This window comes from Leptinotarsa decemlineata, unplaced genomic scaffold (assembly GCF_025532065.1).
Source record: "Leptinotarsa decemlineata unplaced genomic scaffold, Ldec_3_MD MMD2_tig00026299_RagTag_RagTag, whole genome shotgun sequence".
NCBI classification, from domain to species: domain Eukaryota; kingdom Metazoa; phylum Arthropoda; class Insecta; order Coleoptera; family Chrysomelidae; genus Leptinotarsa; species Leptinotarsa decemlineata.
In genome coordinates this window covers 1,318,764-1,335,809 of record NW_027412676.1, presented here as the reverse complement: position 1 = coordinate 1,335,809, position 17,046 = coordinate 1,318,764, and the positions used below count along the sequence as shown (strand labels likewise).

The 17,046-nt window shown below is 32.9% G+C and overlaps 1 protein-coding gene across 1 annotated transcript; it reads left to right on the top strand.

Moving 5' to 3' along the window:
- Positions 1–684: 684 nt before the first annotated feature.
- LOC111513810 (BOS complex subunit NCLN) lies at positions 685–10,667 on the top strand. Its single transcript, XM_023170029.2, has 7 exons — positions 685–992; positions 1,083–1,270; positions 4,390–4,716; positions 4,834–5,043; positions 5,128–5,535; positions 7,445–7,665; positions 10,272–10,667. Exons 1-7 carry the CDS (start codon positions 827–829, stop codon positions 10,414–10,416), a joined length of 1,665 nt encoding a protein of 554 aa, XP_023025797.1. The 5' UTR covers positions 685–826; the 3' UTR covers positions 10,417–10,667.
- Positions 10,668–17,046: the final 6,379 nt, after the last annotated feature.

Here is a 17,046-nt window from a genome sequence, read left to right as displayed (position 1 = left end):
TTTACTCCGTTTTTTATTCATCATCTTGTGCCTGATTCCAATTTGAGTCATAAAACTATTTGACGTAAGTTTTAGTCCTGTGAATGTACTGTAATAAATAATTTAGGTATTATAGTCTGTTGTTATGATGCTTTGCTAATTTATTTACACTCATAGTACCTATAATATGTAACGTTTGAGGTAAACATGAGACGAGAGCTAGTGAGTATGACAAAGAGCTAAGGGACTGTCTAGGATTTTTGCGAAGACCCCAAAAAACTGTTATGCCACTGATGCCAAAATGGAAATGTTTGCGCGTATTTTGGATTTATGGATCATAATGAAAAACTGTTTTGCATAATATCAATTTATTCCTAGATGTAAATTTTGAAAATTGAAGTGTCAACTTGGCATTGTCAAACAGTGGCCCTTGAAGTGTATATATTCACTACGTCTATTGATGGAATGGTGATTTTTTTGAAGTTTTTATAATAAATTTTGTTTTCAATAAAATATGGAAATGGGATAAAATATGGGAATGTGATAGAATATGGGAATGGATCCAAATGATCACACCAGGGATCTTCCATACATCTTGCCTAAATGTAACATTTTTATCAAACGAATTAATCTGTTCAAAATAATTTGGGCGTGCCAGTTGGTAGTTATAGAGCCGTGATTGTACTGTCACTGTCACTTAATTACTGTCAACAGTCACCGACACTGACAGTCTACCTAGATTAGGAACGTGTGTTGGTTTTTAATTAAATTATTCATTCATGAGGTTTTACGAATTCGTAATGCTGGTGTAGTCATTTAGTTTGCTAATAATAAATAATAATCCATAATGTGGCTGGAGGAAGTTGAAGAAATCTTCAAGGGCTATTTGCCATATTATTTATTGATAGTTTTGCCAATTTTCATTATTGTTTCTCCTGCAAGTCCAGTCTCAGCTTCTTCGGAATTTCCTGTATTTCGCATGCAGCATTATGATTTACATGGAATAGCGCATGGTATGGAAATTGAATACTATTTCAATTCACGAAAATGATTTCAAATGATATTACTAAAGTGAGGTTAGGTCTTATCATCATTTCTCATAGGGTGTAGAAGCGCCGGTATCAACTTGGAAGCAAGATCCTTAACAGGATGGAGTACTCCTAGACATTGCGTCATTACTAAACTAAAGGATTTGACTGTGGATAGTTTTAGGAATATCAAATTGAAAGCTGGGGCTCTTCTTATCATGCTTCCAGAAGAATTAACCCTCTTGAGTCCTGAAGACAAACAGGTAACGGAGATACCAAAGGCATATTAGGTGTAGCATTTTTGGTAATATTTCTTTTCTGGGTTCGAATTGAATTTCTTCAGTTTGCATATTTTTGTCTGTTGATGATGATGATGATTGAAATGGTTTTTTCATCCAAAATATGAAAAATGCTACTTTCCTTTTAGTCACTTATTTTTAACCCATGCAAATTGTAAAATAAGATTATATTGATTGTATCAAAATAATTTAATTCTTTTGAAACTTTCGATAGTTCAAAAAGGGTGATGTTTTTTGTGTTCAACAACATTACTAGAATAACCAGAATTTTGACAATCATCTTGACAAATAGTCTTTTATTTGACATCTCTGCTTGTTGAAATGCAATACAAAATAGGAAATGAAAGAAGAGTCAAACTGCATGAAAATGAAAGAAACGAACATTTCGGTTTGAGAATTATTGCCAAAAAGTGCAGCTAAAATTGTATTCATAAATCTGAGTACTTATGCAGTATAGTAAAACCACTGATATCACAGAGTTTCATATTTTTTTGTAATACATGGTTCATGTGAACATTTATCAAACTTATTTCAATTAACATATAACTCATAAATTTTTTTTCACAATATAATATTAAAATTCACCTTTTCATATAATATGTGGCATAACAATAAATTTAAACAATAACCAGAAGAGTGGAATTGTTTGTCTGCTCCAAAGTGGATTTTGAATTCTTCAAGCATGCCTGATATAGGTGAATGAAGGTCTATGATCTACAGCATACAATCATGAAAAAAAGTTGGCATTTTAAGAGTTCTTATTGCCAAAGGTAAATATCTGAAAAAACTGGGGTTTTTTGTCATTTTTGTCTTTTTATTGGTCTTATCGACAAATGTTTTTGATAAATTTTGTCTATTGATTTGTGATCACCAGAAAAAACATATGCTTGAAACTTTGCATAATTGTATTATCTTCAAAACTTATGTAATCTCACCAGTACCTGACAATGTGAGAAATAAATGATTTTTTGTTTTGTTCTATGGAGCAAATAATTGTTTTTTTTCTTTCTTCATATCACTGAAGAATTTTATAATTTCTTTAAAATTATTAACAAAAGGTACTGAAAATGTTTATTCTATATTTAAAATTGAACTCAAAAAAGAAAGAAAACACTCAGAACTAATACTTTTTTTTCCTAACTCCCTAGTAACTACTTTATTTTTTCTCCAATCCTACTACTACTACTAGCTCTGAACAGTACTCTTTTTGGGACCACCAGTACTCTGCACCATAGTTTCACAAAGTAATCTTTTTCATGTCTCAAATTTTTCATTTGATATTAATATTTAATAATATTAGCTATCATAAATTATTGTAACAAATTCTTCCTTATTTAATAGTTCCTTGTCTAATACTGTCAGTATTTTCCAATTTTCTCCCTCACCATATAAATCAATTATTCAGATAATTTATTCATAGAGATTTATGTAATTCTTCATTCTACTTTCCTCTCACTTACTTAATGTATTTTCACTTTTGCTTTCAATCATTTTTTTCATCTATTGCCATCTAGTTTTTGCAAATTATAATTTTTCAATACTTAATTTTGTAGTCTATGGAAGAGTAAAGATATTTTTGATTATCTGGTAGTATTTAATTTTTGGTGAGGTTATGCAAAAATGTATGAACTGCAAAAGTCCAAATTCAATAGATATAATATCATTTGTCTGAAGGCTGCATGCAGTCTTTCTTTTTTTTTACTGTGTGGAAAGAGTATACAGGGTATTCCAGCTAAGATGGTCTATTAGATATATTTGGAGAACTGTAAAGATGTTTTCCAAAGTTTGAATACCGTGATAGAGGTCAGTAATCTGGACTTTGAAAATATTTTATACCTCCGCATTGTTGCCACATCTACATATGTAATACACATCAACTTGGACATTTCAAATGTAACACACTCTATATTGTACCATTTTTGAACTCTGCTTCAAAATATGAATCACTTTCATGCAGTATGTCCTATACCTATTTATCACTGTCCCTTAAGTTAATGTTTTTTTGAATTTTTTTACCAAAATAAGATGAATTTAAAATTCAATATCGAATAACTCAAGTAATACAGCGAGTTCAAATTCTGTCATCATTCACATAAGGTATGGTGGTTTTCATTCCAGAGGAAACTTGAACACTTTTTCATACAGAGTATTTAAAAAATGTGTCGTCATTTGTATGTTTGATAAACAACCATAAATATTTTTTCTTAAATGGAACACCCAATAATTATCCAATGTTCGTATTCACCTAATTGTTCAAGTTTCATCATCTAAGTTCAACAAATATCAGTGATGAGGTTCAAGATGCAATATGCCAACTTTGATGACTCCAGTAATCTTACCAAGTAAATCTGTAAGTCAGCTATAAGGGTTTTTTGTCTCTGGTTTAGGTGAATCATCGTTTAAGCATAAGCGTTTGCTGATCTGCCCAGATATTTGTTTCCTTTACTGATGCAGATTTTTCTGCTCAATAATTTGGTGCAAGGCAGATTCATAAGATAATCTGCTCTTGGAGGGGTGATAAGTCATTTCTGGTTGCACCCCCTAGATTTGTTAACAAGATGAAGAGCTGGAGAACTGAGAAGATCTTGTGAGTTCTTGGTTACTTTACGCTTCATAAAAGATTCTATGAGAAGCTAGGGAAAGAAGGCCCCGAATTTCCATGACAAGGTTTTTTCGAACGAGAGAGTGCCCGGTATCTTAAAGGTACTGTTAGGGACACTGATTGACCCAGACTTGAACATATTTTCACCACACATGCACAAACCTTAGGATGAGGGTTCATTCAGGAGGACTCTTACCACACCATGGGTGATACTTCTCCCGGCAGGTATATTCTAACGCCCCTTTGCAGGGCGGCAGCTTATATTCTATCTACACAATTGAACATCTAATATAATACATTTTAATATTACATAGCCCTGAAGTGTGGGATGACATTATCATGAAGAATAGTGTAATTTTTTGAGTAAAAATTTAAATGTTTCCGATTTTATTTCAAAAGTTAGTAACACAGAAAATGAATTAATCCATCTACTTTAGACTGCACAATATATTGCACCTCATTCACTACTCTATTTTTCTAGCATTTACTTGTGTTAGAAAATGCAATGATAGCACAAGAAATATCCATCCCAGTGTATTTTGCTAAACATTCTCCTCAACTCGAATCAATTATCAAAGAAATTTCGAATAATGTGGATAGCAGTGATATGAGCAAGTCTGCAGCTGAGGCTCTCATCAATTCAGTAGCTGCCAATGGATATCAAATAGTTGTGTCATCAAATAATCCCAGTATCAAAACGGATGCCAAAGTTACTACTATACAGGGTCAATTGTCTGGTTACAGCTCATTTGGCAAAATTCCTACCATTGCAGTCGTTGCACACTATGACAGTTTTGGAGTAGCACCTGTGAGTAGTTACATTCAATCAGCATAAATAGTGATATTGTTCTCTATTGAGACAATGTTTTAACTGTGGATTTTTGTATATTTCAATTTATTTTCTAGCTGACTTACATCTTTGTAGGAACTATCTTTCGGAGCTGACTCAAATGGCTCGGGTGTTGTTATACTTCTCGAATTAGTCAGATTATTTTCTAGTCTGTATTCGGTATCAAAAACTCATGGTAGTTACAACATAATATTTGTTTTATCTGGTGGTGGAAAGATTAACTACCAAGGAAGCAAAAACTGGCTTGAAAATCAATTAGATATTCTGGATGGATCATTAATTCAGGTATGAAATACTCTTCCAATATGTACGGACAAATCAATCATTGAGGTATATTTATTTTAAACATTATCCAATGTTCTGTTGTAGGATGCTTCTTATGTAATGTGCCTTGATACTCTAGCTGCAAGTGATTCTATTTACATGCACGTCTCCAAACCTCCGAAGGAATCCTCATCTGCATCTTTATTCTATAAGGAACTCAAATCCACAGCAATGGATTTGAACTCTGCCACAACAGTCGAAGGAGTACATAAAAAGATAAACTTAGCTGATGATATTTTAGGATGGGAACATGAAAGATTCAGTATAAGAAGATTGCCTGCTTTTACTTTATCCTCTCTTAAAAGTCACAAAGACTTTCGTAGGTCGACAATATTTGATACCAGAGAAAACCTAAATGTAGATAGACTTGTGAAGAATACCAAAATTGTAGCGGAGGCTTTGGCAAGACAAATTTATAATGTTTCAGGAGGTGATGTTTTTGGAAACAGTTGGGTGAGTTGTATATCACTTCTTTGTGTTGTAACACAACACAACAGTTGGTACTTATTATACGTCGGATGGCAGCTCAATTTTTTTTAAGAGAAGCAAGCTGTGGTTGTAATTGTTTAAAAGTGTATTGCATGTATGAGTGGCTATATCAGCTCCACTCAGTTCAAGGCTAAACTGAGAGTCATAAAAAAAACGTAAATCAACACAGTAAATAATTGAGTACACAAAGGATTGATTTCAAGGATCTACTTTTGTAACTTATACCAGCACATACAAGGAAAAGGAACACTATTACCTTTGACCCATTGAAAGCGGCTGTATTTTGTTTACAGATTGCAGAATTTTGTACCTTGGATGCACTTTTTGTAGGTGTCTTACATAACATTTTGTAGATGTCTGCAAATTTTGACGGGCCAGCAATTTTTATGTTTTTCCTTACAAACATTTTTTTTTGCATTTTTACCAAGAATACTTGCACAAATAATAATATTGTTATCGATATATCAAAAAGCCCTGATTGCAAGTTTCCATTTACTATTAATTTTTTATTTGATGGTGCATTTCTGTGGCAATACATTTTTTTTGAAGTTTAATTTGTACCCATTAATTAAAGAGAAATTAAATTAGTAAAAAAATCTGTAAAACCGTTGCTTCTTGGAGCTCAAAATTTTAAAAATAATTTGTTTGGTCAATAATGGAGTTGTAAATTGATTTTAATTCTTATTGCATAATCTTTCTTGTTCAATTCCCATCAATATTCCCATTAATATACAGTGAATGTGATCCGGACTACAGAGTGATCATTTTTGTGGCGCTTCTCTTCGCGCCTGTCTATGGTTGTAGTGGTGATTCACCCGTGCTCTTCCTACGAGTATATATTAAGTTGTGACCGTCATGCATGTTCCATAAAACGGTTCTGGTTATTAAAAGCACTTCCTCCAGAAGTTCACTGTAATTATTTTCCAGGAAATTTTAATATTTTCTCCCATTAAGAACACCCTAGCCCTAGATTTTATGATATCCCAAAAATGTATCTGTCTTTTATTTATTTTAAAAGAAAATTGAAAATGATGTTCTCTACTGAATATTATTTTATTCACGACTGTTTTTTTATTATCCAGTTACAGAAGTCAAGTTTCTTTTGCTTATCTCCAGCACATAACTCTTGGAAACTAATGAACCGAAATGGAAAATTTTGTTTTTCTTTTATTATTCTATGTATTGTGGTGGACATATTGTCAAGTAATTTCACTCTCGTAAAATTAGTTGTAGAGCGATTTTCAATACGCTTGAAAATGATTTCTTCTACAAGAACATTCCTAGGGGATCTTGATATTTTTGAAAAGAACTCAATTTGTGTCTATCAGGTCACCTGTTGACATATGATTAAGTATACCTTCTCAAAAAAACCTTGAAGTAGTAGCTCGGGGAAGAGTATAATTTTACATTTTTTTCTAATGGAAAGTTATTTGTTTTAATCTAAACAAAACCACTGCTAAAACAGTAAAACCAATTTGATGGTTGATTCAAAAACGGTGCGGTGTGATGTGAACCAATATTTATTTTTTAAACCAAAATAAACTGTTCGTAAAACATTGCCAGTGGTGTCAAGATAGGGGGAGAGAAAAATTACTTTTTTTACAATTTTCTCATGTACTGTGCCTAAGTCCGTAGCACAGCCAATGATAAACAACTGTCTGAATGTATTTTCAAGAACTTATGCTTTTGTAATCTATTTAATGACTTTGTATTTACAATTCACAATTTTTCGTACTTATTTTTAATGTTAAAGATACAACTGAAATGAACATCATTTGTATATATATTTCGATAATCTGCTTTGAAAATGTAATGTAACTTTGTTGTCCTACGCATTTGTTGCAAAAATTACTGATTCGAAATTATATTTCAGGATGTAAATAGAAATTATATAAACACTTGGATTGAATATTTGACAAGTCAACCTAGATCTCCTCAGCTGTTGAGTGATAAGGATAATGTATTAGTAACTATGTTGAAAGATACCTTTAGTAAATATTTGAGGGATGTAAAAGTAACGCATGCTGTTCCTGATAAGAAAGATCCTGATTTTCAATTTTATCAAGTTACCAGCGGAACTGTGAATGTGTACAGGTAAATATAAAATATTAACTCAAATGATTATTTTTTTAAAGAAACTTAAAGTCCGCTCATTTATTTTGCATCATTGTTCACTCTTGAAATTGAATGAGAAAAATAATTCTTTGTGTTTTTGGGTGTGTTCTGTCATCATTTCGTTATGGTAATATTACAGCACCAATCACATAATGGGTAGAAAACTGATATTTTTTTATCGAATGTAGTGTATAACAGATAACTGTTTTTTTTTTCAAATATTTTATCCTAGTTGATGTGTACCCGATGGTAAAAGTAAGATTCAACTATTCAGGTGTTTATTGTTCAGTGTATAAATAAATATTACAATAGGGGCAAACTAAAAAAGAATTCTCATTCTATTATTACGTTGCACAACTACTATCAGAAGCAAATACAATATGATCAAGATGGCATTACTTGAAATTACGGAAACGAACTAAAACCGTGTGGAAGGACTCTCTTTGTAAGGTGGGAGATTCAAAAAGTTCAAACATCTCAGAAATTAAATTATAGGTTTAATTAAAGGTTCAATTTTCTTTGGTAAAATTTTGAGATTCTGTTTTTGTTTAAATATTTTAATGATGGAAAGTTCAGCGATATAAGAAATGGAAGACTATTTGAAATTTATATTTTCAGCCTGATCGTTTTCTGTGATGTTAATAATATTAGGAGAGTATTATAACATTTTATTCAAAAACTCTAGAGGATAAAAATTAGTCACTAGAATATTGAATAGTTGCGTTAACTTTTTCTTTAACAGTTTAGGGTGAGACATTTTTTTTAATTCGATCAGATAGGTAATTTACTTGAATTAGTGGGTTTGGAATAATTATCTAATAAAACCGAGTTATCATCTTTTCTCTTTACAAAAGTTTTTGAAAAAAAGTACTGTCTTATTTTTCTTTTTTTACTGTGAATTGGATAAAAGGATTGTAATTGTTAAAACCGGTTTTTATACCATAAATTTTGTCAGTAAGTACCCCACAAATTATATCATCCACAACTTTTTTTTAAAAAGGAAGCTGAAATGATAATTTTTGAATAGATTCATCTAACAAATTAATCACATATTGGGCTTGAATAGGTGATAAAGTTTCTCCCATTGGAGCATTTTTTGATGAGTAGAATTTGGGACCTCTGGTGTAAAATGAATGTATTGAAATACTTTTCCCTCACCAGAACATACAGTATTTTCTGGTGAAGTAAAAGTGCTTTTTCAATAGATTATTTTTCTTGTATTGGTTGACAGATTCAGAGTCGGATGGCAACAGGTTTGCCACCTTTCTGCAAAACATTTTTCAAAATGGCACATGATCTTAGATAAATACGGTTCTGTCGCATCAGAATCAAAAACTGGCAATCAACCCAAGTGAATGAAATATTAACAAGGAAGCAACTGCACAGCAGAATATTGTCAAGATTGTGATGGGTCAGTCTTCACCAGGGTCCTCAAATCCTCGACCTGTAGTACTTTAGGTCGACCATTTCAGGGCTCATTTTGTAGGCTAAAATCTCCAAAACAAAATTTTGCAAACCCAAACCAACGTCGAACAGTGCGTTCATTATTAACATTATCACTGCCAAATACCTGGTTAATTTTTCAGGCTCTTTCGGCAGCACTTTGGTTCAATTTGAATTCGTATAGAAAGATTGTAATAAGCTGAAAAGAGGCAAAAAATCAAAATTTGGAAAAAAATGAACAGCATCAATGTATAGAGTACAAAATTCTCTTTTGATCAGTATATACTACGACACAATAGATGGAATACTTATTGAGATAAGGAGCTACAAAAACACACGACAATAAAACGAACAAAACTTTTTAAAAAACCTAATGAAAAATCGGACACATAAGAAAAGTTCAAATTACTTTTCAGATTTAATAAATTGCTGTTAATGAAAAACAAATTTACGCCTGAAATATAAAATTTTTAAAGGAAACTTCTTTAAATCCACAATTAATGTCACAAAAACCAGAATAAGCTTCTAGAAGATTTTTTGCTATAAAAGTTGATACATCAGCAGTAACTATACCTAAAGATGCCCTCAACTAAAAAAAACTATCAGAAGAGTAGATCCTAAAAGAAGAAGCATTTTGTTTTTGCAGAAATGACGATGACAAAAAAAAATAAAAATATGATCAATGGAAAAACTGAAATTGAGAGGGGCTTTAACAACTAATGAAGATAATAAGCCAATAGTGAAACCTTTGATTGAGAAAATGATAATGCAATCTTTATTATACTGTACACACAAGTGATTGTTTATATAATGTATCTTATATTTGGTGTAAAACTATTAACTTATTTTCGTCAATTGAATAATTTGGTGTTTTAATGAGTTTCTTATAATTCGTGATCCTCAAAAAAGTTTGGATAATAGAAGAATATTTAGAATTTAATCAGGGAAAAGTCAGGAAATTTCAAATGGACCAGTTGGTAGTACACTGTTGAAACAAATGCAAGAATTTGATAATACCTTCCAAACTACCCAAATATCAACTTTATTTTATAGAAAAACGTCAATACATTAAAATATAAAATTATTTTTTACTATTGATCAATGTGTGTAAACAGTTATTCACAATTTTTTTTATTTTTCAGCGTGAAACCAGCAGTATTTGATCTTGTTTTAACTATAGCAATAGTCCTGTACCTGGGAGCAATATACTTATTTATTGAGCACTTTTCGAGTTTGTATATCATCGCATGTTCTTTAACTGCTAATAGAAAGGTGAAAAATAACTGATGATTATGCTTCAATGCCAATCAGTCATTATTGATATTTCCTAGTAATGTATAAAATGTACTGATTTTCAATCATTCTGTGGGCTCTTTCATCTGTTCATTTAGTTTTCATAGCCTGTGATGTACAATTGTTAGTTTGAATGAAAGTAGGAGAAGTTTGAGCATATCAAGACGCTCATTTAATATTTTCCTTCAAAATAAACATATAATGAACAATTATTATTTTCAAAAAATAAAATTGTTACCTTGTTATTCAAAGTCGTTTTATTTGTCTTGTGATTTATATCTAGTGCAAGTTTTTTTTAGATGAAATGGGTAAAATTCGTTTTTCCATACCTACACAATAAACTACCCTCAAAAGTCGAAACTTGTGCTAGCTAAGAGTTAACGAGGTCTTACCTTTTAGCGTGTGACTCTTAGCACGAATGTTGAATGAAACGTAAATAGGGAACTAAGAAAAGAATCAAACAAGTTGTCAAGCACCATCTAATTTCAATCAATCTAATTTCAGTTTTGTGCTACACAAAATTATAGTTGAACAGATTATTTAACATATATCTGATGGTAATTATCACATAAAGTGAAGATTTCAGACTCTCATATTCAAAAAAAAGAGTAAAAATAAAATCTTTTCATAAATTATTAGGTCTAAGAGTAGTAGTTAAGGAATCCAACAGTGACTGTATAAAACTACAAAAAATTGGATATTACATATAAAGTCTCTTTGAAAGGCATTTTTAATAGTCACTCTTGACGCATTCGGGTTTTTAACCTTGCACATTCTGAAAAATGGATAAATCTAGGTCAACGGAGAAGTTCCTAGTGTGATAAAGTCCAAATTTTAATCCAAAACAAATTCTCTTCCTTGGTTTACAATGAAGTAGATTATGTTAACCAATAAATAATGGTAAGGATAAAATACTCAAAAAGGCCCATATATGTTGCGCTATTGAATTGTGTGCGGCGAGATTGGAAGAATCCAACCTCATGCACAAGTCGATAAAAATATTCTCGGACAGTCAAGTGGCGTTGGAAGCTCTTGACTCCTACCGAGCAACGTCTGAATTGGTAGCAAATTGACAAAAAACGTCTCTCCTCGATAGGAAGACTTAACAGATTGTCTCTGGTCTGGATTCCTAGCCACACTAGCCTGGAAGGCAATGATGCTGCCTTGCAAAAGAGGGTGCTGCAATCAGCTTCAGCTCACCAGAACCTGTCATTGGCATCGCTTTAGGCTTTGTCAAACAAACATTGAACACCTGGATGGCAAAAAGATTTATGGACTTCTGGTAGAATCTTCCAGGATTAGCTCACTCTAAGTCATTCATTCACCCCTTGAAGCTTGATACCAAACAGTTGTTGGACTACAGTAGGGATGAACTACAATGTCTAACAGGCCTTCTCACAGGTTACTGTCATTTGAATCATCATATGCAAAGACTCGGACTGTCGGAAGACAGTGTGTGTCGCCTGTTTGGAAAATGATGAAACACCAGGGCACATACTTTGTGCCTGCCCCGCTGGGGACCGAATCAGGTTTTTAGTTTGGCAGAGCTGTACTTTTACCATCTGACCTGAAAGATCACCCACCATACAAACTAATCGGCTTCGTTAAGAATCTGGGTATACCGGGTGTCCCACATTTTATGTGACAGGCAATATCTGGTTTGTTGAAGGAGATACACAAAAATGTTTCATACGAAAGTTTTAGGAGTTCATGAGAGCTATATTTTGATATAATTTTTAAATATACAGGGTGTTTGGTGTAGGTGCTACAGACCAAAATTCCATTTTTTAAAATAGAACGCCCTGTATATCATTACATATTCAGATGCTACGTTAAATTCTGATATCATTTCATGTTTGGTTTTTGAAATTCGGTTACGGCGTTGTTGAGTTATTGCACTTTTCCTTAAATATAAAGTTTCAAAAAAACTTATTTACTCGTACACGAATCCAGTCTATATCTTTTATTAAATTGAACTAGACTACTACTGAATACAAACCATTATTCTCACCTCTACGATACGATATCGATATCAGTTGAATATAATACAGTACAACTTCGATAATCCGGACACATATCGTTCCAAGCAGCGCCGGATTAGCGAGGTGTCCGGATAACTGGATTAATATTTCAATAGTTTTATTTTAATATACATATGTACATTGTACATACTATGTACATAGCTTTTTTTCTAGGTATAAATAAATCATTGTACCCTAATTACAAAGAAGATTATGTTTATATTTCAAATTATAATATACATACATAATAAGTATGTATAAACAAATATGTATGTACATATGTACATACACATCCTGTATGTCCACGCAGGTACACAAACATTAAATAGAAATAAAAATACATTATGTAGGACAAAACATAAATTACAAATACAAGACAAAGAAATGCAAGTTTAAACGGTTTTGAAAAAACTATCAATTTTTTCTGAACTGCCTTAGAGCTTGCTAATTCAGTCGCTTTTCTTTCACGTTCTTTAAAAGAAAAATTTCGTGCATTGGTAAGTTGTTTTCTTCAGCCCACTGAATTCCCATTGTTAATGCTTTTACAGCATCGCTGTGTTTCACTTTAGTGACAACAATCTCAATATTCCCATCTAAATCTTCATTGCTCTCTGCATCCTTAGATTTTAGCGCATCACCTATTAACTCCTCTTCAGTCAAATCAACAATGACTTCATTTTTGCCTAAAGCCCATTCAACAATATCTTCCCGATCCAAATTGTTCTCAGGATCTATCACAAGCAAGGAAGCGGTAATGGTTTTTAAATCTTCCTCGTTTATTTGACAAAGTCGTCTTTGAAGTTCTGAAAGTGGAATGTTCTCTTCATCAGATTCCTCTTCTTCTGCATCAGTTCTTTGGTTCGGCCATAATGCTATCCAACTTTTTTGGGTATTTTTTTCAGATATGGACTTCCAAGCAATATCTAGATTAACAAGTGCATCTTTTAAATTAAATTGCTTTAAAACTGTAACTAAATCGTCACCTTCGTGAGCGATAATGTGATTTAGTAGCCTCTTTCTGTATGCTACTTTTATGTTTTGTATTAAGTTTTGATCCAATGGCTGTAAAACTGCTGTGTAGTTGGGCGGCAAAAACATGACTCTGAAATCAGGATCGAAATTTATTTCTGTCTCAGGTGGATGAGATGGAGCATTATCTACAAGTAACAATGCTTTATGAGGTCGGTTAACATCCGATATAAAACGTTTGACGTCGGGTATAAAGCAAGTCTTAAACCATTCGAAGAACAATGTCCTGGTCATCCAACCTTTGCTGGTTGCCTTGTAGTTGACAGGTAAAGTAGCATTCTTAAATGCCCTTGGATTTGCGGATTTTCCAAGAACTAAAAGGGGTAACTTATGAGTTCCAGCCGCATTGCAACAGGGCATAAATGTTACGCGATCTTTAGATATTTTTCGCCCTGGAGCTGATTGTTCCTGACCATGAACCCACGTAGTGTCCGGCAAGGCCCATCAGCATTATAAACTTGTTCACGACTTAGCTTCATTTCATTAACCACAGCTAGAAATTTTTCTTGAAATGGTACTATAGCACTTACATCGCTGGAAAGTTTTTCACCACACACTTTAAGAAAGCGTATTCCGTGCCTTTTTTTGAATTTGTCAAGCCAACCTGAACTCGCAAAAAAATCACTCTTCCCACTTATTCTTTCATAAAATTGTTTAGCTTTCGTTCGCAAAATCTCAGAAGAAATAGGTACATGAGCACTACGCTGCTGTAGAAACCATCCATATAAAGCAGCTTCAACTTCGGGATGTTCTCCCTTTCGGATAACCTGCCTTTTACCTGAAAACATTATGTTTCATAATAACATTATCTGCAATAAAAGTTAAATCACACATACCTGCTCCACTGAATGACTCCGACACAAATCTTTTTATTTTAGTTTTGTTTTTCTTTATATCACTTACAGTTGATTTTGGAACGTTAAATTTCTTAGCCACACGGCGTATGCTTCTCACCTTATCAAGAAAATCTATTTTACATTTCTCCGCAAGAGTAACTGTATTATGCGGTCGTTTATTTGGCGCCATTTTTTTTTAAGATTTTAAGATACGACGCACGGTAACTAAACGATAACTGACCGCCAAAGGCGCCAAACCCGTTAGGTTGCGAACAATATTGGTTTTGACAAGTTTAAAAAGGAAAAATCCGCGTTTAATATCGATTCGTATTGAAAACATTCATTTGTCCGGACTACAGAGGTAAAATATCCGGACACCTAGGAACGCCGGATTACTGGAGTGTCCGAATCAGCGAGTGTCCGAACTAGAGAAGTTGTACTGTATTGAAATTCTTGAGAATGTGACTAACTTGAGGGTGAATTGCTATATATTGCACAATTTCATCAAGTATCTTATGCTTGTTGATGCCATAGTAACAAATGTTGAATTGTATCTACTTGTCAGTTCGATTCAGTGATTCTTTGCAAAACAGTAACTGTGTTCTTTGTGCGAAAACTCCAGTATGCCTTTCGCGTTTAGTCCAAGTGATTGCATTGATATGTTATTAATTTTTGGGGAATCTCAGAAAAACTGCCGTCAAGCACAACGTCTATACCAAGAACGTTTTCCAAACAGACCCATTCCGTCACGAATGACTTTTTCGAGAGTTGTAGAAAAATTGCGAACTGGGTCATTTCCTTCTACTATAAAGCATCGTCATCATACGAGATCTGTTAGAACTGAAGATTTAGAGATCAATGTGTTGGCTTATATTATTATTCATCCACATGTTTCTATCCGTACTCTTGCAGAAGAAGTCGGTGTGAGTAAATCTAATGTACAGAGAATTCTGAAAGAAAATAAATACCACCCATTCAAAATTCAGTTGGTACAAAGTTTGAAATCCACGGACTTTGAACGACGACTTGAATTCATTGCTTGTATTCAGGTAATATTACATGAAAGTCCTAACATATTCAGTCAAATTTTGTGGAGCGATGAATCGCGATTCCACAATAATGGAGTTGTGAATCGACATAACAGTCACTATTGGTCTCAAGAAAATCCCCACGGGGTCCGCTAAAGTAATTTTCAAACTACTTGGGGTATTAATGTATGGTGTGGATTGTTCAATGGCCGCATCATAGGACCTTACTTTTTCAATGAAAATCTCAATGTATTGCGATATTTACATTTTCTAGAAAATGATTTGATCCAGTTGATGGAAGATATTCCCATAGCAGAACGACAAGGAAGTTGGTGGCAACAAGATGGTGCTCCTCCTCACAATTCACAGGTTGTTACTGAATATCTGGATAGAACGTACCCAAATAGATGGATTGGTAATAAGGGTCCAATTCGGTGGCCGGCTCGTTCCCCAAATTTATCACCACTTGATTTTTTCCTATGGGGTTATTTAAAAGATATTGTTTTCACTACTCCCCCTTTGAATGTGGATGATCTGAAAATGAAAATTCGACTAGCGTGCAGTGACATTACGCCTGATATTATAAGAGCGACTTGTACGAGAGAAGTGATTCGACGTTTCGAAGCCTGTATAATATCTAATGGGCATCACTTTGAACAATTTTTATGACTTATTTCTAGGTACTCACCATTCTTATGAAATGATTTATCAAGTTATATTATTTACATTGTTATTAATTAAAGAATTGTTTTCGAATACACCTCTTTCAATTTCGCAATTGTTTCATATTCAAAATGATTCCTGACTGAATTCCACAACTCAAAATTGAAACCACTACTTCGAACACCCAAAATTTTGACTAATTTTCATGTGATCTGATGCACAGAGAACAATTGTATGAGATATTTTTAAAAATAATAGTCGTTCTTAAGACTTTACATTTTAAGCAATAACTCAACAACGCCGTAATCGAATTTCAAAAACCAAACATGAAATGATATCAGAATTTAACGTAGCATCTGAATATGTAATGATATACAGGGCGTTTTATTTAAAAAAATGGAATTTTGGTCTGTAGCACCTACACCAAACACCCTGTATATTTAAAAATGATATCAAAATATAGCTCTCATGAACTCCTAAAACTTTTGTATGAATCATGGAGTCCATGATTCATACAACTGATCCACACATAACGAGTGATTGTTATGTGTGGATCAGTTGCAAATATACAAGAGTTATGTCTAACTCTTCCAGTGTCAATATACATTGTATGAGTCAAAAGTGATATTTCAGCTAAATAAGTAGAGGAGTAGTAATTCAAATATCCGTTAAAGCCACTGGTCAATGTGTAAGAATATAGTTAATTTTTAGTTCAATGATTTATTAACGCTCATATATCCGGACTTCATCAAGTGCTTTAAAGTTAATATATGTCAACTCAAAATAAACCAAGGATAAAAATACACACTAAAACATTCATATACAGGGCTATTCAAATTCGTTTTTGTACATGGGGATCTCGTAAACGATGATAGATAGAGTGTTGGTTAAATAGTGGCAAAGTTGCGTATTTTAGAGACCTATTCATTGATGTAAAAAAATCGAATATAGCTCTTTCGGTTCTGGAGATATACAGGAAAAACCAAAAAATCCCAAATTATTTCTTTGCCTGTATATTCTTTATTCGCAGACATATTGAAAATCTGT

Coding starts and splice junctions, on each gene's coding strand:
- LOC111513810 (XM_023170029.2), top strand. CDS start 827: ATGTGGCTGGAGGAAGTTGAAGAAATCTTCAAGGGCTATTTGCCATAT. Junction 4,717..4,833: donor ACAGTTTTGGAGTAGCACCT/GTGAGTAGTTAC, acceptor ACATCTTTGTAG/GAACTATCTTTCGGAGCTGA. Junction 7,666..10,271: donor GGAACTGTGAATGTGTACAG/GTAAATATAAAA, acceptor TTTATTTTTCAG/CGTGAAACCAGCAGTATTTG.